The sequence below is a fragment of the Lynx rufus genome, unplaced genomic scaffold, assembly GCF_022079265.1.
Source record: "Lynx rufus isolate CCGP_SWC_20201006 ecotype Redwood Valley unplaced genomic scaffold, mLynRuf1.p SCAF_5, whole genome shotgun sequence".
In the NCBI taxonomy this organism is placed as follows: domain Eukaryota; kingdom Metazoa; phylum Chordata; class Mammalia; order Carnivora; family Felidae; genus Lynx; species Lynx rufus.
The window spans coordinates 98,990,762-99,011,867 of record NW_025814867.1 but is presented as its reverse complement, the minus strand read 5'-3'; the positions used below and the strand labels follow the sequence as shown (position 1 = coordinate 99,011,867).

At 39.2% G+C, this 21,106-nt stretch overlaps 1 protein-coding gene across 3 annotated transcripts in view; it reads left to right on the top strand.

Annotated features, from left to right (window-relative positions):
- SIDT1 (SID1 transmembrane family member 1) overlaps positions 1-21,106 on the top strand; it is a 112,877-nt gene that overhangs the window by 38,487 nt on the left and 53,284 nt on the right. For all 3 annotated transcript variants that reach the window (XR_006965584.1, XM_047098553.1, XM_047098550.1), the window contains exons 2-7: positions 3,518-3,639; positions 4,659-4,829; positions 13,955-14,000; positions 17,613-17,714; positions 18,333-18,416; positions 20,134-20,221. Coding sequence is in view for 2 of the 3 variants with exons in the window: in XM_047098553.1 (XP_046954509.1) it covers positions 3,518-3,639; positions 4,659-4,829; positions 13,955-14,000; positions 17,613-17,714; positions 18,333-18,416; positions 20,134-20,221 (613 nt within the window). In the remaining variant the exon portion in view is untranslated. The remainder of the gene's footprint in view (positions 1-3,517; positions 3,640-4,658; positions 4,830-13,954; positions 14,001-17,612; positions 17,715-18,332; positions 18,417-20,133; positions 20,222-21,106) is intronic.

Below are 21,106 nucleotides of genomic sequence, written 5' to 3'. Positions count from 1 at the left end.
TCAGGCACTCCTGGCTGCCCAAGAACAAAGGAAAGGGGAAAAACAAATGATTAACTGATAGAGATCACTGTCATGCAGGACTGGAGTCTCCATCAGTTTACAATATGTCTTAGTAAATTACAAGAAAAAGGCAATCTTATCAACAGCCTAGTCTCCAGAAACCTATGTACTCTGTTTCCTGGAGCCCCTAGTATCATCCTCCCCTCCATATGATGTGGGGAACAAAGGCAAGAATAAAATTTAAATAACATTAAATTTCCTTATAACCTGCATCCCATTGACGAATACTTGAGACAAACACAAAGTATAACATTTCTCCAGGAACTCCCTCCTGTCTTAATGTTAATGCCTTACTAAAGAGAAAACATCCTTAGTTGGAAAATAGCAAGGCGTCCAGTATCTTAGGAGTACTCTTTAGCATATGAAAGTCCTTTTGGAGACCTCCCTTTTGCCTTTACTTCCCCCGACTCTATAGTATATAACTAGTCTTCAAAACCCCAGTGCAGTGCCCACAGTTCCTGTTCCCATGCTTTAATAAAACCATCTTTTTGCACCAAAAAAAAAAAAAAAAAAAAAGCTAGGCAGGTAAACAGTTAAAATACCATGTGGTTTACAAGGAGGTACTCACACCTACTAGGAGAGTTATAGGCAAGAAGATAGTAACAAGTGTTGGCAAGGATGTGGAGAAATTGAAACACTTATATATTACCAGTAATGTAAATTGCTAGAATGTAAAATGATGAATCTCTTTGGAAAACATTTTGGCAGCTCCTCAAAAAGTAAAACATAGAGTTACCATGTCATGTAACAATTCTACTCCTAGATATACACTCAAAAGAATTAAAAACATATTCATACAAAAACGTGTATATAAATGTTCATAGCAGCATTGTTTGTAACAACCGAAACAGCCAAAAGGTGGCAACAACCAAAATGTCCATAAACTAAAAAATATATTTAAAAAATGTGGGATATGCATACAATGGAGTATCATTTAGCAATAAAAGAGATGAAGCATTGATGCATGCTACAACATGGAAGAACATTGAGAACATCATGCTATGTGAAATAAGCCAAAAGAGCATATAATATTCCATAAGTCCAGAATAGGTAAATTTATAGAGACAAAAATCAGTTTAATAGTTACCAGGGATTAGGGGAAAGAGGGAGTGAGGAGTCATTGCCATGAGTACAGGGCTTCTCTTTGGAGTGATGAAATATTCTGGAAGTAAATAGTGGTGATGGTTGTATAATTCTGTGAATACTGAATTGTACACCTTAAGAGTGGGTTGTGTGAATTATAGCTCAATTTTAAAAGTGATGGAAGAAGTGTCCAAGAAAAAAATAATAATTGACTACATGAAAAAAAATGCTTTGTTGTTGTCTATAGGGAAAACTCACTTCCATTTTCTTCTACTCAACACTTCTGATACCAAATGGGTAGATCTTCCACACATCAAGTAACACTGTGACACCAGCTGGGTGTCCTGCAGTTCAGTTCAGGTCTAGCTGGTTTCAGCATCAGATCTCAGAGGTTAAGGGCTCAGTCCCACAAGGCTGCCCATCGCCTCATTTAAGATGTCAGTTGCATGGCATCTGGGTGGCTCATTTGGTTAAGCATCCAACTCTAGATTTTGGCTCAGGTCATGAGCTCATGGTTCATGAGATCAAGCCCTGGGTCGGGCTCTGCCCTGACAGTGTGGAGCCTGCTTGGGATTCTCTCTCTCCCTCTCTCTGCCCCTCCCCTGATTGAATGCACATTTACATGTGCACTCTCTTTCAAAATAAATAAACTTTAAAAAAAGATGCCAATTGCACATCCAGGTGTTGGGGTAAATCAGAAAATTCCCAGAGCCACTAAAGGCCTTTTCATATAGGAGGATGCCAAGATGGAATTGACATCTGAGGGGGCAGAGTCCTGGGGATAAGACTAGCTAAGGTACTGTTGATGAGGAGATAAACTACGAGAACTATGACAGCATCATTGTAGCGGGGAGAGTCTGGATATGGACAGAGTGAAGGAGGTAGAAGCAATAAAACTTGATGACCTATTGACTGAGAAAAGCTAAAGAAGTAGGAATCAAGGATGACTCTCATCTAATGGTTGTCATTAGATGAAATGGCTGCATGCTGAGGCCGTTCAAGAAGCAAAGAAATTTAGAGGAAATTAAAGATGAAGAGAATGATAGATTCCATTTCTGACAGGTTGAGATTGGGGTGCCTATGGAACATCCAGAACTTAGGAAGGAGGTCTGCACTAGAGGTAGGGTGTTGGCATTTATCGGCTGCACCATAACTTCCATGGAAACATGTAGAGTTTAGGCACAAGGAAATGTTCCCTTCATGAGCAAGTGCTTCTTATCAAATTAATTACTCTTGGACTGTTTCAACATTAAAATAGCAAAGTGGTTTAATGAAGAATGATATAAGAGAACCAAAGAGTAGCATATGATATCCATGTGGTTCTGCTTCCCCTCAACTTTCATTTTTTTTCAAGTTGATTTATTTATTTTGAGAGAGAGTGTGTGCATGGGAAGGGAAGAGGCAAAGAGGAAGAGGGAGAGAATGCCAAGCAGACTCTGCAGTCAGCACAGAGCCCAGTTCAAGGCTCCATGTCACGAACTGTGAGATCATGACCTGGGCCAAAACTGAGAGTCTGGCACTAAACCAACTGAGCCACCCAGGTGCCCCCCAATTTCTGTTTTCAGTATGTATAGTTCTTCAGGGTTTAAATGCAAGATTTTCTTGTTTCATTTCTTCTTCCCAATAAAGAAGCTTTCAAGCGAACACTAAGGCTTTCATACAACATTGGGGTGGTGGGGGGAGTCTCATGTGAAAGATCAGGTTTTACTTTTTCTTTCTTACCTTGTCTTTTTTCTATTTTGTTCTTTCCATTTAGCCTATGGTATTATAAAAACAGAAGGAAAACACCAAAACTATCTAGATCGAGGGCCACAGTTCAATTTTCTGTCTTTAAAACAGCATTGATAGTGTTAAATCCTTGGGTTGAAATGCGTATTCAGAAGGAACCATGGAGCTGCTGATGTAGAAAAGCATTTTGTCTAAGGGATTGATTTATGCCTCGGAGCAGGGCAAAGAGAAGAATTCTCAGCCCCTGTGGTATCTGTTGCTAGGGGAGCATCAGGCCATCTGCTAGGCTTGAATAAAACGTGGCAATAACATTTTGGATTAAAGCACAGAATGATTTTCCAAAAACAAAATTAAAGTTTGTCAGCAATTGAGGAGCTTGTAGGTCTTTTTTTTTTAAGGTATTTGAATCTGTAGTGTTTATATTCAATTTCTTTTTCTCTTGTGGACTTATTCCCAAAACCTTGTATTGACTGCCCAATTCGAAATATTCAGCCTGCCATTTGAAGCTTCCAGAATCTGGTTTCACCCAAGATGATGTCAGGTAGCAGCTATGATGCATATGCTGTGTGTGTGTGTGTGTGTGTGTGTGTGTGTGTGTGTGTGTGTGTGTGATTTACTTTATCCCCCTCTCTGCCCTGGCTCCCAGGTGAATGCTGTGCGGGTATATGTGAACAGTTCCTCCGAGAACCTCGACTACCCAGTCCTCGTTGTGGTTCGCCAGCAAAAAGCGGTGCTGTCCTGGCAGGTTCCTCTGCTCTTCCAAGGACTGTAAGTGGATATTCTCCTGGACAATTTCACATTTGGTTTCTTTCAGTGATTTAGACCTTAATTGGTATTTTCCCTAGTAAAGACAAATTAGGCTTTTGGAATGCTGACATTGTATGCTAAGGGCAAATAATGATCATGCACATAGCCTGACCGTTTCGAGCATGTTCAACTTCCATCCTCTTAGAATTCAGATAAACTCTCTGCCTAGATTTGTAGCACCTGGAAGAACTTTTAGCATTTTGATTATATCCAGAATATTCTATAGCTCTGGGTCAGTGGATTATCCACTAAGGATAGGGTTAGGCTCATCAGTCAACGTAAATGAGTAACACCTCCTCCATTCTTCAGAATGCCCACAGAGTATGCATTCTTCATTCCATAGTATTTATTAAGCACTACTAAGTTCTAGAGCTAAGAATACAGCAGTGGGAGGTGGGGGGAAGAAAAACAAAATCCCTGCCTTCAGGAAGTTTATATTTTTGCAGAGAAACTATGTAAGGTACTATATAGCACTACTAAGAAAAAAACCAGAAGACATTCAGACATATGTACATAGTATGGTGTTAAATCATTTTTAGTGGCTGAGTAATTTGAGAATCAAAATAGTCACTCTCACAGCCTTGACTTGGGCTCTGGGGCGCTTTTTTTTATGTTCCATTCAGTGAAAGCTTGAGTAGAAATATGAAATCAACTGGTTGTTTTACCAGGACAGTTTCCCCTTCAAAATATGGTATATTTTCCTCCTTGAATTAGGAAGATCATTGAGTATAATGTAGGCATGACTGAATTGAACTGGCCAGCACTGAGAAGTACTCAAATCCCTGTTATCACATCACACAAGCTTATGCCAAAGACACTCGTTCTAAATCACTATCAATAGGTCCAGTCTGAAATTCAAAACATAAGGACTCAAAAACAAATTTGGAGAGAAATGAAATAAGATCGGCTTTTTTCCCTGCATGTTCACTGAGTCTCTTTCTCTTGTTTTTGCTGGTTTTTCCTTCCATTGGCTGCTACAGATACCAGAGGAGTTACAACTACCAGGAAGTGAGCCGCACCTTATGTCCCTCCGAAGCAACCAATGAAACAGGACCTCTGGAGCAACTGATATTTGTAGATGTAGCCTCCATGGCACCCCTGGGGGCCCAGTACAAACTGCTGGTTACCAAGATCCAGCACTTCCAGCTACAGTAAGCAGGACTTATTGTGGCCTTTCTCTATTCATTTGTCTGCTGCTGCTGTGCTTGGGCATGCTCAATCCACTTTCCAAGTCAGCACTCAAGAAGGAAATTATTCACTTGGCGTCTTGTCTGAGAACCTTCTGAACTCACCTACTCACAGCTGGGCAGCAGGGCCATAATCTGTGCAACAGGGAAGCAGTAGGGACTGGTGCAGAGGGGAACAGTGCTTGACATCATAGGTGTATCTGTTCTCAGGGATCTGTGAGGACCCCGTCTGTCTGTAGTCCAAGAAAGAGGCCCTGGTGACCAGGTACTTTTGCATTATGCATCAGTTCCACTCTCCTGAAGGATTTTATTCTAAGGAATACCTTAACCTATTTTTCTTGTCCTTACTGGTAGGGATGTGTACAGGTAGAAAATAATGTTATGTGGCTTTGTCCTTTGTGCAAAAACTCATGGTAATTTCCTCCTTCTCCTTGCACTACCATCCTTTGAAACCAAAATCAGTTGGGATTCACCATCTCAAACTGTTCATCTTAGACATACATATAATAAAGTCAATTGGGGGAATTATCTCCAAGGGATCTGTTCTCTTCCAAGGGTACCTTTTGTAAAATATTGCATAAATCTGTGTGAATACTTAAGCAGAAAGACTAAGGTCATTCCTTAATAAGGCCAGAAAGTTCAGGGATTTTCTGCCTCATTCTCTTCTAAGACTAAGGCTTCTCAAGGGTTCAGACCACTTCCTCTTCTCTGTTTTAAATAAATTTCAAAAGAAAATATTGTTAAATTTATTATATTAAAATTAGAATTTTACTCATCAAAATGTTTCACTAAGAGAAAAAAAGATAAATCATAGACTAAAAGACACATAACTGTAAAGGGTTCATAGCAGGATATATAAAGAACTTCTACAAATCAATAAGAAAAAACAGGCAAGTTCTTGCCTGCTCCCCCCATTATCACCCACCCTTCTGTGGTTCTGGCTTCTTACAGGGAAGAATCTTGGAACTGATGAGTTTGGGTACCGCTGAAGATGGAGACTGGCACCCAGGTGTGTGCAAGCCTGTGTGCCATAGGGCCAGACTCAGCTTCACTGGAACAATATGTTTTCTGAGAAAAAAATGAGGAGATCTCAGGGGCAGAAACTATACTGGAGGAAAAAAAAAATCCTGTGACCTAGACTTCTCGCTAGAACTTTGAAACAGAGAGTGAAGAGTCTCAGGAATTGAATCAATGTTTATATTTACCCAATGAAAAAAATATATATAATATAAACAGACTCAAATATGCCAAGAAAAAGACTAAGAATGTCAATGAGATTTAGAAAAAAAAAAGGAAACTATGTGTTGCTTACAAGAGTACAACCTTAAATAAAAGAATATATAAACGTAAATAAAAGGATAGTAAAAGAAATATACTAATACTAACCAAGAGAAAGTTTGGTTACATAAATTTGTATATATCATATTTATCATATTTGTATATATCATATTTGTAGTATATCATATTTACAAGATATTCCTTAATGCAAGAAGCATTACTGAAGATAGAGGGGACAGTTCATATTTCTAAAAGAATCAATTCTAAATTTATATGCACCTGCTAACATGACTTCATAATATACAAACAAAAATTTCAGAATGAAAATAATGGGACTAATTTGCAATTGCAGAGATTTCTCTATAGATAATAGAATAAATAGACCAAAACATAATTAGATAGAACAGGCATTGGCAATCTATGGCCCACAGACTGGCCACTGGGTTTTGTAACTAGAGTTTTACAGGAACATAGCTGCACCCATTAATTTACCTATTGTCTCTGGCTGCTTTCATACTACAATGACAAAGGTGAGTAGTTGGTTTGGAGGCATTATGGCCTGGAAGCCTAAGATATTTGCTATCTAGCCCTTTAAGATATAAAGAGCAAGTGAATATGAACAACTAGCTTGAACAAATTAATGTATTTAGGAAACTGTATCTCAAAATGATAGAAAGCCTAACCTTTTCAGGTGCACATGCAACATTTACCAGTTGCCAAGCTCTAATGCATGTCTTGATAGATAGATTTAAAAGAACCGAAATCCTGTATATGGAATTGAGGTAGAAATCACCTACAAGATGATATCTGTAAAAGTCTCCAAATGTTTGGAAATTAAGTAGCTTACTTCTAAATAAATTATGAGTCAAAGTGTAATTACCATAAAAATTAGAAAATATTTAGAAAAAAATGATAATGAAAATATGACATATCCAAACTTCTGGGATGCAACTAAGCACTGCTTAGAGGCAAATGGATAGCTTCAAATGTATATGTTAAGAAAGAAGGATGGCTGAAAATCAGTGTGGTAAGTGTCCATTTCAAGAAGTTAGAAAATAAAACTCAAAGAAAGTAAAAGAAAGTAATAAAATAAGAGCATAAAACAATGAAATAGAGAACAAATCAACAGTGGACAGAACCAACCAAATCACAAGTCAATTATTTGAAATGACTAGTATTATTTTTATACCTGTTTTTTAAAATATAATAAAGCAAGCCCATTGGAAAAAAAATAAGCAAGAGAGCTTAACAGACACTTTACCAAAGAAGGTATCCAAATGGTCCTAAAACCCAACCTTATCAGCTACCAAATTAAAACTATAAGGAGATTTCCCTACACGTACCAATTTCTATAATTTGTGAAGACTGACAATGCAATTTCACACCTACTTATTATAAACCCAACTCCTAAATATATAATTGTCCTATTCATCCCAGGGAATACTCTACAACAATAAAAATTAACAAACCATTGCTGTACCTAGCAACATGGATAACTCTCACAAACGCAATGTTAAGCAAAAGACACCAGACAAAGGGAATACATACTGTTTCGTTCCATTTATATGAAGTTTAAAAACAGGCAAAACTTCTGTAATATTGGAAGTCAGGATAGTGGTAACTTTGAAGAGGAAAGAGGAAGTATATGGTTGTTTACCTGGTGAGGATTCGTTCAGATACATATTTATGACTTGTGCTTTTTTCATGTTTTTTATGCTTCAATAAAAAGATTAATTTTTTTAAGTCAGAATATTTACAAATAGTATATAATACTTCTGCAGTTTATTGTTGTACTCAGAATGTTTTGTTCAATTATAAATCTCACTTTAACTTTTCTAAGGCAGTTTATAAAGAAGTCTATAGCCAGTAGAGTTGCTAATAGGAATCGGATATTTACCTTGGTCTTCTGTGCAGCTCTTGACAATGTGTGCCCATAGCAATGGATGGACAGATGGAGGAGTGAATGGTTAAAAGGATGGAGGAGTGGTCACAGCATTTTTTCCAAGTCCCTCCATTAATTTTGGTGTAGAAAAAAGTGACATGGTAATTTCAAGAGCAGAAAACTCTCACTCCCACCCTCCCCCCAAAAAAGACAGAAAAAGTTTCTCTGATAGACAAAATCCACCCAGATCAACTAAGTCAGAGTTTCTAGGAGGGAGGTTTGAGCATTAGTATATATAATTTTAAAGTTCCCCTGGTGATTCTAATGTGTAGCCAGAGTTAAGAACCACTACCTCTAGGGGCGCCTGGGTGGCGCAGTCGGTTAAGCGTCCGACTTCAGCCAGGTCACGATCTCGCGGTCCGTGAGTCCGAGCCCCATGTCGGGCTCTGGGCTGATGGCTCAGAGCCTGGAGCCTGTTTCCGATTCTGTGTCTCCCTCTCTCTCTGCCCCTCCCCCGTTCATGCTCTGTCTCTCTCTGTCCCAAAAATAAATAAACATTGAAAAAAAAAAAAAAACCACTACCTCTAAGCAATTTCTAAATATGGTGCTTACATTTAATGATTTTAATACTTAACTATTTATGATATTAAACAATGTGGGAATTCACGGTGATACGTTTGAAGGAGGTTGTCGCACATTACTTGAACAGAGTACAGTTTGAACTTCAGAGAAGCATCGCATTTACTGATTGGTTCTGTGTCTTCGACCTGTGACTGTCATCTGGTGGCAGTGTACTTGAATTCTAGGGCTGGTTTTCCTGTGAGGCTAATTTGACCCTTTGGAGAACTGAATTCTGTGAAACTGAAATCATAAGGTCACAGGTCTGCGCAAGTGTTAATGAATGATATGCATGCTGCTGGAACTGCAAATCTGTTCCTTCGTGTTGTTTTCAGCTTCCACCTCTTATCATGTGATGACCTCAGCAACCAGACATTCAGAGCATTTCAAACTGTATGGTTACTAGGGTTTTTATGAGAATAAGATAAGTCTGAGAAGAGATGGTTACTGAAATATGTATGTCTCCTTCTCCTTGGCTCTGGTTTGTCCCACACCAACTTTGCTGGTGACTCAGAAATCCAGAGGATGATGATAACAAGCAGGAGCTGGGGACTGTGGTGAGATCTGAAGTCTAGGTGTTGGGAGAGATGCTGAAAAATCAACTCAAAAATTCCCAACATGGCAGTTTCTGTTGCAAGTTTTTGAGTGGCACACTAGAAGGTATATGAACCATGTTTCAGGATTTTTTTCTAGAAGCATATATTTTAACAATGAAAGGAACTTTTTTTTTTATTTTTTTTTTCAACGTTTTATTTATTTTTGGGACAGAGAGAGACAGAGCATGAACGGGGGAGGGGCAGAGAGAGAGGGAGACACAGAATCGGAAGCAGGCTCCAGGCTCTGAGCCATCAGCCCAGAGCCTGACGCGGGGCTCGAACTCCCGGACCGCGAGATCGTGACCTGGCTGAAGTCGGACGCTTAACCGACTGCGCCACCCAGGCGCCCCTGAAAGGAACTTTTGAAATTGAATCCACTCACCTCATTTTTACAGATGAGCAAACTGGTGCCCAGAGAGGTTAAGTGACTAATCCAAACACACAGCTAGGAAAGGATAAAATCAGGACTAGATGCTACTTCTGACTCCCAGCTCTGAGCAATTGCCACTATAATATGCTATTTCTACTTTGTGTTTAAAGCTGTCCTCCCAATGTTTATGTGGCCCTAAATATATTTCTCAATTCCATGAAGCATTTATTTCAATTGAGCCTTAAAAATAAAATTCTGTCTTAAAGCATTACTCCCTGCCATCCAGCTATCCCTCACTCATGTTGCGGAGTGTGAAGTCGCAGACAGGGAGGAGCAAGAGGCTGTTGGAGCAGGCAGGCACCTGATCATGGGCTGGGCGGAGCTCAGAAGGAGCGTGAAGAAATTCTGGCAGTTGTCTAAGTCGGAATGGTTGCGTGGAGGATTTGAAGGGGACGAAACTGGATGCAGAAAATTGAAGGTGGATGCAGCAGTCAAGATAATAATGAGATGAGTGGAAGAATTTAGAGGTGACATTGACAAAACTTGATGGGGTATGAGGAGTAAGGGAAATGGGAGAGTCAAGGGTGGCCTGCTACCCCATAAAAGGTCACTAAGGGAAAATGAGAATGCTGAGGAAGGAAGGAAGAGAGGATAAGTTCAGTCTGGGACATGTTGAACGTGACGTACAGATGCTTGGCAGGGTGTTGGATACACAGCAACATGATGCTCAGAAGTAAGGTCTGGCTTACAGAGAGCAGCCCGAGTAGAAGTGCTTCAAGGAGGCAGGCCCACGGTGCCTGAAGTGGAATAAGAGGAGACAGGGTGGAGACATGGGTAGCAGTACCCAATCCTTGATTTTGAGATCTTCTATGCTAACCAGGGAGTTTGGACTTCACCTTTCAGGTTACAGGAGCCACTAAAGGATTTCAAGCAACGGAATAAGATAAACAAATTTGATTTTTAGAGATGAATTTAGTAGTCACGTGGAAGATGAACTGGAGAGAGGAGAGGGCAGGGACATATAGACAAATGAAAAGTTATTTGAGTAGAGAAGAATAAACAATGATTAGGGACTGAATGTGTTATAGCAGCAATAAAGTTGTCAGGGAGAAAAGGGGTTAAGTAATATACATAAGGATAATTCACAAATTCAAAAAATACATGTGGCAGAATAAAAAATATATAGTCCTATATGAGTACCTGCAGCCTTTGACCCTCCTCCAGTCTTCTAATCAAGGATTTGAGTCTGTGTTGAGAGAGTTTTGAGTGAGATCGTTCAGCTACCAAGCTGTGAAAAGTGGTAGATTTTTTTGAGAAAATAGGTAAGTGAAGAGGCTTTTAGACCATTTGGTCATGTGTCACACTAGGTAATCACCCTTAAGTATTTGAGGGTAGACCACAGTAATGATTTCCATTACTTTTCCAATTGTTTTCTTAGTGAATGCTATATTGGGCAAAGATAGTGCTTCAGGTGGGTCAGGTGCATCCAGGTTACATTTACACTAAGAGTAAGACTTGGTGATGAATCAAATGTGGAAGTCAATAAAAAGGGAATCCAAGATGACTCCAGCAATGATGTCAGAAGTCTGGTGAGGTTTCCTACCAAAGAGACCTAGTGGCTCAGGAACAGGGAAATTACAGCACATTCCATTTTGATTACGTGCAGTTTGAATGTTTGAGGGATAGCCATGTGCAGAAGCCCAGCAGATAATTACTCCTCCATGACTGGAGTTCACGTGATAGCCCTGGGCTGGACATGGAAACCCGAGATTCACTGACATTTGTATGGATTTTGTGGCAATTGAATATACATTTAATATATAGTAATTAAATATAATGTTTACTATTATATTAATGACAAAGTATTAAATATAATATGTAATATATAATATTTAATTGCCATTATATATTGTATAGATATATAATGTACATGGCTAAGGAAAATGAGAAGGTCAAGAATGGGACTGTGGGGAACGTACTTATGTAAGGGGTCATCTGAGAAACAGAACTATCACAAGAAGCTGAGTAGGCATAGCCAAATGTGTGAGAGAAAACCCAAGGAAAGCAGGTGTCACATAGCCCAAGGGAGGAAAGTTTCAAGGCAGAGGGAGTGGTCGTCAGAGTCAAATGTCACAGAGAGGTAAAGTTAAGGATGAAGTCACTGGCTTTAGCAATTAGGAGGCGACTTACCCTCAGCAAAGGCAACTTCAGGGGGATGGTGGGAAAAGAATCCTGATGGCAGTGGGGAGAGGAAAAAACAAATGAGGGATGAGAGATTAATACTATTTTAAGAAGCTAGTTTGTGAAGGAGAGGGAGGATATAAATGACATCAAAGGAGCAAAATATAGGAAAAAGGGAGGCATTTTGTTGGGGCGTTTTTGTTTACTATTTATTTTGAAAGTGGTTGAGATTTTAGTATATTTATAAACCAAGAGTGTATAAAATTTATAGGACTGTTGAATTTTGTAGAAGCAGAGTCCCAGAGGAGGGAAGAAAGGATAGGATGTAGCACATCCATTCAGAGTTTGTACTTCTACTTAGACCAGAGCGATGAGCTGGAGGGTTACACATGACCAGAAGGTGGGTGGAAGGGTTGGGGTGAGCGAAGGGAGTTCATAACAGATGGCAGTAAGGAGATAACAGGGAATGATATTCTGAAGTCCATAGTCCAAATGAATAATAGGGCATAATTTCCTTCAACAAACAAAGTGGGGGTTTTGCACGCCCACTGGGCTCTGTGCCAGGGGCTGGCTATCCTAAGATGAAGAAGATGTCATGTATCTCACAGTCCTCTCTGATACCCACCTCAAAAACTACTTAGCTTTTGTCCCTGCCTGTCTTCCCACCTACCCTTTCTTCCAAACCCCCTTTCTTTTTTCTTCTGTTTTTTTCTTCTTCTCTCGTATGTATCTCTCCTCTCTCTTCTACCTTCTCCATGGGCCTCTCTCTTCCTCTTCTTTTCCTGCCTCCCTTATTTGCACACCCACCTCTCTTGACACCATCTGGTCTCTTTCTCTTCCCCCCTCCTTCAAACTAACCAAAACAGGGGAACAAAGTCAGCTTTTAGTTTTTATTTACCAAATAAACCTTTGTTTCCTGTGTTGAATTTTTTTAAACAAGTAAGTTGAAATGTTTATACCTCTTTCTCTAGAGGTATATGAGAGTCTCAGTTAGCTTTGTTCTGTTGGTTAACGACTCTTGGTTAATTCAACCTCCCCCAGCCTCTGACAGGGCCCATGGGGAAGGAAGCAAAATGTTTCATCTGCAACAGACACGATGTTTATTTTACACACACTGTTGACTCTATGAGAAAGAGAGGGCTTAAATGTGATAGTCTTAAAGAAAACAATGTTTTGGAAGTTTGTATGTGATTATACTGGTAAAGAAAACATAAAAGGACAAGGGGAAAAAATCATATCGATGCCCATACTTTCAGAGTATAAAAAAGAAATTCCTGGCCAAAGAATACTGGTTGCATCTGGAAATCTCATGCTGTCTGTTGCTAGCCAAGAAAATCAGTGTCGTTTTCCTTCCCCTGACCTGGCAACGAACAGAATTTAAGGCCCCATGTTGCCCTGGTAATAGCAGATGACACAACACTACCCAGCCACGCACGGCACCAGGGTCCTGACTCTGGTTGTGGAATCTCAGGATCAAACACACAACTAGATTTGGCTTCGTTAGCTGACTTAGAGCCACAAGTTTTCCACTGTGCTTCAGCAGAATGAATCCTTGACACTGATAATATCTGTTGAGAGTAAATACATACACATTGCACCCATTGTTAAATTCTGAGCCCAGTCTGCCAACAGCCTAAAATCGTTGGTCGTTAAATTTAGAAACAGTGCTCAAGTTTTATGACTTCTAAACAACACCTCCAATTATAAACCTCTTGTTAAATGTCTTGACATGTCCTTTATAAAGGAACCTTTAATAAGGTTTTTAAAACTGTTTTACTTTTTTAAAAGGAAAACTAGCAGTGGGGAGAAAGACTTGTTAGAGAGCACCGAGGGATGAAGCTGGGAAGGGCCCCAGAAGAAGTTCAGGCTCAGGTTCCCCAAAATTCAGGCCAAACAAAGTAATTATTTCCATAGGCATGACATCATGGGTATATAGAGACATAAAATTGATCCCTCCCCAGTTTGATCATTCTTGAGAGTTGAAACCAAGTCCCCATGCAGTTAACTTGGTCAGTTTGACAGGACTAGAATTCCTTTCACAAAGAGTAAGGCTCTCCTTGCATCTAGTTTAGGGTGGTTTTCTTTTACAGAAATATTTTTTGCTTGCTAACTTAGCTTTTCTCTCACTTTTCCCCCTTTTCTTTCTCCCACTTACATTTCTCAGGACAAATGTTGCCTTTCACTTCACTGCCAGCCCCTCTCAACCTCAGGTAAGTGAAGCATTTCAAGGTTATCATGATTCTACCTACTGACATTACCCAACAAACCCATGGTAATAGGCAGAGTCAGCATGTGGCATTGCCCTTGACCTTTCACAATTTGAGATATATTTGTATTTTTGGAATGTCGTTCATATTACTGGGACTTTAGACACAACATTCGATCTTATCCCCTTAACTGGTGTGAAATGAGAGGCATGACATTTGTTTGCAGATGTTCCTTGGCTCAACTGTTAGCAAACTGTGCATCTATTATGCACCAAGGACAGTACTAGACTGAACTAGGTGCTGAGGATATGATATGAAGAAGATGGAGATATAACTCCTGCCCTTATGAACCTTATTATCAAAATGGGGAGGGACAGGGAGTGGAAGGCCAAACACAAAACAGGTACACAAATAATTAATCAACTGAGAAATACAATAAAAATGGGACATACTTTAATTTCTAGAGTGTTATGGTATAATAGTTTCTCCTGTCATAAAGAGAGAACAGGAATGCTGACATTAGAAGAATTAGATATGTGTGTTGTGCTCTCCATTAAACCATAATCATAAGCAGAATAAATACATGAAAAAAAATACATGAAAACTTTAAGCTGCTTTTCCATGGACACTTCTAGCTACCTTTTTATTTTTTCACAGCCTCTGAAAGAGTTAAGTCTATGCAATAGCAGGCTTATCACAGATTTATTTAATGTCCCAATATTTATTGTAAATCTTCTGTAGGCTGTAATACAGCTTAGGTCATAAATGGCTACTTAATTTTTGCATTGAATGTATTAAAACTGGAATTAACACAATACATGGATACTGTTTAAATCTATTACAAGCACTTATGTGTTGGTAAATATTTAACAACCAGTTCCCAGAGAGAAACCCCTGATTTGTAGCATTTGCCCATTTCTGTGGTGTAAATACCTCCATTATGGCCAATCTTAAGCTGCCAACATGATGCCCTTGAATACAGAGTTGGGATGAGATGTGCACAATCAGCCCCCAAACCTGTGTGGGCCAACTCCCATGCATCTTTTAAGACTTCAATTTCCCATCAGTGAAGGCCTCCACAGTGCATATATACTGCCACCCAGTGACAAAAGAGGACTACAGGCCCACATGAATTGCCCTCAACATTTATTGGCCACTTAATTCATGAAATATGTGAAAGCACTAGTTGCTAGGTGCAATGGGAGATATCTAAAAAGAGGAAAAACTTACATCCCAACCACACAAATAGTATAGTGTAATAGTGCTGTACGGAGATATACTAAATATGGTAACTAACTGAATGCTGAAATGCACTCTCAGTTTTAGAAAATCAGTGATGAGGGGAGCCTGGGTGGCTCAGTGGGTTAAGCGTCCAACTTTGGCTCTGGTCATGATCTCACGATTCACGAGTTTGAGCCCCATATTGGGCTCTGTGCTGACAACTCAGAGCCTGGAGCCTGCTTCAGATTCTGTATCTCCTTCTCTGTCTGTCCCTCCCCCACTCGCTCTCCGTCTCTCTGTCTCAAAAATAAATCAACATTAAAAATTTTTTTTAAAAAGAAAATCAGTGAGAATTATATATTATAGCTTTCTCTCATTTGAAAAAAGGTATGTAAATATGAAATTCTAAGTAGTTTTATATAAATCTCAAACTAGAGTAAAACATACTTAGAACTAAAAAACAAAATAGAAATTATTTGATATCTATGAAAGTTTTACTTTACTATTAACTGTTCCCATTTTGACCTAGATTTTATATCCCCTTCAACTGTAGGAAAGATTTTCTATTTATATAAAACCATCCAAATGACTGCACATTCTCACAGAACCTTGATTATCAGATAGAAGCAGGTTACAGAAACTGGGTGGGTAATGAAGACCCAAGATGGTGATTTGTGGCCTAAATTCCAGCCATTGCTTTGGGTACTTGTCATTTGCTTCTTTCTGATTAAAGTAGATTCTCGAGGCAAGGGTCAAAAGTATTTATTTGGGGTTTATGGTAATTTAGAGATAAAGAAGACTGATAATAGTTTGGCAAAAAGAGAAAGCTTCAGTAGATGTCTGATTTTTGCACAAAACCAACTCCTATAATAAAAAGAAATAGATATGATACTCATTATTGCTAACAGTAATCATAACAATGCTCTTAGGTTACAAAGTTTGGCTTCCCTAGGAACCAAGAACACCTCTTGGGAATTGCAGACCATTCACCTTTGGATAGACCTCTGTCTTACATGTATTGAATCAGGGTCCAAGATGAAAGGTCAAAATGAAGTGGGTTCTTAGAAGTGTTGCCATCTGTGACAAGGTGTGAACAGACCTCCAAACAGCAATGTTAATGACATTCCTTAATCTTGAGGTTATTTTTTTCCCCATCAGAAGTCTTTGGATTATTGAAAAATATTCTATTTTTATTCTCTGATTCTCAGAGTAAGGTTAGTAAAGAGGATGTTAGAATTCAAAATTAAGTTTTTACATGTTTTGCCTCTCCTTTAAACTGATAGATTTGTGGTGCCTGGGTGGCTCAGTCGGTTGAGCCTCCAACTTCGGCTCAGGCCATGATCTCAAGGTTCATAAGTTTGAGCCCCACATCAGGTTCTGTGCTGTCAACACAAAGCCTGCTTCGGATCCTTTGCCCCCCACCCCCACCCCAGCTCTACTTCCTGCCCCTCAGCTCTCTCTTTTCTTCTTCTCTCTCAAAAACAAATAAACATTTAAAAAAAAAAAAAAACCTGATAGATTTATTAGAGTCCTAGGATATTGAGCTTGTTTTAGTTGGTATCCTCAAAATCTTAATCAGATATTTAATGTTAAGCTTCTCAACCAGCTACCACATTTATAATTATTGACAAAAGTCCCCTTTCTTCATTTATTAGCAATATGTTTAAAACTCGGTGTTAATAAACGGTGGATTCATAATCTAATCTAGGTAAATGGTATAACTTCTGATTTCCTGATTCTTACGATATCTGAGAAACACTTTTAAAGAATATCTCAGCCTGCTCAAAATTGTGAACATATTTCAGGGGAATAGATGTAGCGCTTGATCTTTGAATGGAAATATTGTCTCTCTATATTTCAGCCAGGAAACAGATTCTTTAGCAAGAAGTCTAGGGGCCCGATGGGCCTGGTAGTAATTCTCGCCTATAGGAAGGTGGTTAAGAATCTTGAAGAACCACTTATCTGCTTTTCAAAGTGGAATTTCCTATTTCAAAATGATCCCATGGAAGTAAATCTTGGCTCAGATTACATCTTGAATATCCCTAGTTCAAAGGGTTGGAGGGATTTTCTTAAGCAGAAACTGGAATGAAGTGTACCCAAGTTTATTTGGGAAAGAAATGCTAGCGAATGAAATGACATTGTCTGAAATGGCTACCTTGTTTTGTTCACTGCTTATCCCTAATAATCTGGCACAGAGCCCAGAGCCCTGCACAGAGCAGTTGCTCAATATGTATGAGATGAATGGCTGATGGAATGAATGGAGATTTACATCTGAACTTTGTGCCTTGTACTAGAAAGGAAACAATCCTATTCATGTAAATCTAGTTTTGAGTTCATAACTGTAAACATTACTTAGTATTAACAAATCATGTCTTTCTTTTTTCTTATTCTCAGTATTTTCTATACAAATTTCCTGATGATGTGGACTCAGTTATTATTAAAGTCAGGTCTGAAATGGCTTATCCATGTTCTGTTGTCTCAGTCCAGAATATCATGGTGAGTCTTAATAACTTGTCAGTTTTTCAATATGGAACATTATGTTGTCACAGGGTAAATGAAAGAGAAGGGTGGGGACTATGTTGTCCTCTTACTATGTATCTCCTGCAAAACTGTTAAATAATAAAAACAGTATCTTGTGCACACAAGTGGATTGTCTGTTTGGAGACATTGATTTGGGGAGATAGAGAATAGTTGACTCCTCACCAAAATAAGCAATGGAAAGAAGGGAGGGAGGATTATGACAAAGAATAAGGAAGACCAAATTGTGGGCTGCACAAGAAATATCGAAACCTATCATTTATTCTGTTTTAAAAGTCTTACTCTAACAATGGGCCCTTTTCTGCCTCAAATGTGTTAATAAAAAATGGGAAAGGTGTTATATACTTGAGGACCATCTTTTCAGTTCTTTTTGATATAAAGTGACCTTTAGAGGACTTTAGAAGGCAAGGCACTAAGCTTTAGGAGGACTGTGTCATGACTTTCCTCAGAGAAAACTTTTCATGCTTTCTGGCTTAGTAAGGAACCCCTTGCTCTGTGATCCTCTGGGTAGAATGTGTGTTGTGTGTAGTATGGCTTTAGTGATGCTTTCCTTTTTATCCTTCATGCATGTTGTAGTGCCCAGTATATGATCTCGACCACAATGTGGAATTTAATGGTGTCTATCAGTCCATGACCAAGAAAGCTGCCATTACACTGCAGGTGAGACATCACTTTGGTGGCCACTATTGTCAAAGACAATGCACAGTTTATAGTCAGGTTACCTGCTGGACGAGCATTCAAAACGTATTGTCATTCACTGTGTCCTTGGATCTCTTTCCTTTATGATTGGCTTTAAATTTTTTTTTCAACGTTTATTTATTTTTGGGACAGAGAGAGACAGAGCATGAACAGGGGAGGGGCAGAGAGAGAGGGAGACACAGAATCGGAAACAGGCTCCAGGCTCTGAGCCATCAGCCCAGAGCCCGACGCGGGGCTCGAACTCACGGACCGCGAGATCGTGACCTGGCTGAAGTCGGACGCTTAACCGACTGCGCCACCCAGGCGCCCCATGATTGGCTTTAAAACAAGGATTCCTACTCCTGAAATCAAAGACCAGGCCATGGTGGACAATAGTGCTCTGCCAGGGGCCCCATTCCCGTTAGGGGGTCTTGGGAACCCATGATGCAGTGGGACATATATCTGACAGATTGCTTAGAGAGGTAAGGTGAGATGCCAGTGTACTTATTGGGAGATGCCGATTTAGTGTAAAGTTTATCTGATCCATTTAAAGCAATTAAACATATTCTAATACTCTGTATACCTATAACAGTATACAAAAAAGGACTTCAACTCTGGACAGAATGGGTAGGTTCAAAGGAATATGGGCCTCATGTGTATGGCCATTTGCCCTTTTGTTATTTGTAATTAAATTATTTCAATGGTAATTTTATAGCAAAAATGATTTTCAAAAAGATTCTGTCCCTGCCTTTAAGGTGGCATTTACTTAAGGTACCTACAACTTCATCTGTTCTCCAAAGTAAGGTGATACTGTCTACTAAAGGACAAGGAACGAGGGCTTCTGGGTGGCTCAGTCGTTTAAGCTTCCGACTCTTGGCGTTGGCTCCGGTCATGATCTCTCGGTTTGGGGGATCAAGCCCTGCATTAGGGTCTACGCCATCAATGTGGAGCCTGCGTGGGATTCCCTCTCTCTCTCTCTCCCTCTCTGCCCCTCCTTTGCTCACACTCTTGCTCTTTCAAAATAAATAAGTAAACATTAAAAAAAAAAAGAACAAAAAATGAGGATTTAGCTATCAAATGTAAAAACTTCTCTTAGGCTTTGATTTCCTAGTGCCTCAGTTTTGATAATCCAACATCTCTGCTCCTGTTCACTCATGAATAAGGAGACTGGGACACAGAGAAGAACACTTAGAGAAAGTCAAAGCCAGGACTATAACCCAGGTCTCACTTTTGCATCCCTAACCTAAATTATTTAACTGTGACTGTGTGACTGTTAGGAAAGTCATGTATCATTGGATTTTCAAATAATAAAACCTGAACATAGTGAACCCAAAACACACTAAAAATAAAGTATGTTAATTTTAAAAATATAAAGTACAAGTATTATTATTAAACATAGGCTGTTGACATATTTTTTTACATGGGGCCTATTACAGTTCTAAGCACATAAGTGGGCACAAGATAGATTGAGATTAGAATAGTGTACCTGTTTAATTTTTTGGATTTAACAATTATTTTATTGTGGCTAAACTCTGGAGTAGATCATAGGTATCTGAAAGTTCTTTCTAAGAAACTAGGGGCAAGGGCGAACTTTACTTTTCTTCTCTTTCATCTCTTTCTGCTCCCACCCCCACCACCATGGACTTTCTCCCCTCTTGCTATCCTTTCTTGCTATCATAAGTTGTTATGTCTTATGCAGAAGAAGGATTTTCCAGGCGAGCAGTTCTTCGTGGTATTTGTGATAAAGCCTGAAGATTATGCCTGTGGAGGATCTTTCTTTATCCAGGGTAAGAGATAGTGAGGAATGTTTGTGACTTAGAAGAACCTAATGAAATAGAAGAGAAGGGAAGCCAAAAGCTCCCCATGGCCCCTTACTACCATCTCTAATTCTCATTGGGGATCATCAGCAGTAACTTGCAAGGCAGTCTGAGAGATCTTTGAAAAAAAAAAAACATAGGGAAGAAAATGATAAATCTAAAAGGATTACTGATACTACAAAATGTCATCTAGTGCACTACATCTTTTCAAAGTGTTGGGCTCTATCAGACCATGTGAGGTATATTCACTCAGTTTGCCTTTTACTCAACAAATATTTGCTGTTGTGAAATAATGATTTTATGTAGCATATCAAGGTCCACTGTCTAAGACTGGTTTGGTAGCCAGCAGTAATGGAGCCATTTGTGTTAGTCAGTAGTCCTCATTTCCACAAGGACATACAAGGAAAATTCAGAGTTCTCAATTTCAGTTGCCAAAATTATACCTTGCAAGATAGTAAGAAAGCAAAGCAGGACCATTTATCCCAATGACAGGGACTGTGTGTAATACCCTTAGGCATAGTACAAATGGCTATGGCTAACTACCCAGTCACTACTGTGGGAATGCAAGAGGCTATTGATTGAAAACACAGACCCCCAGCAGCTGATGAGCCACATGTGATCAACACAGAGGGTGTTTAATGTTCAGTATAATATGGTTCTCTTGACATTCAGGTGAGATGTATTCTTCATGTATTCTTTAATCTCTTGATTACCTAACTCTAGAGTTTTGCCAGTGTCCAATGTTCTTTGGTAAACTACAAGTCATTTTATGACTATGTAACAAAAAAATTTTTTTTTCACTGGCTAGAATAATGCAAAGCAAAAGACAAGACAGTTTTCTATTTTTGTAGCCAT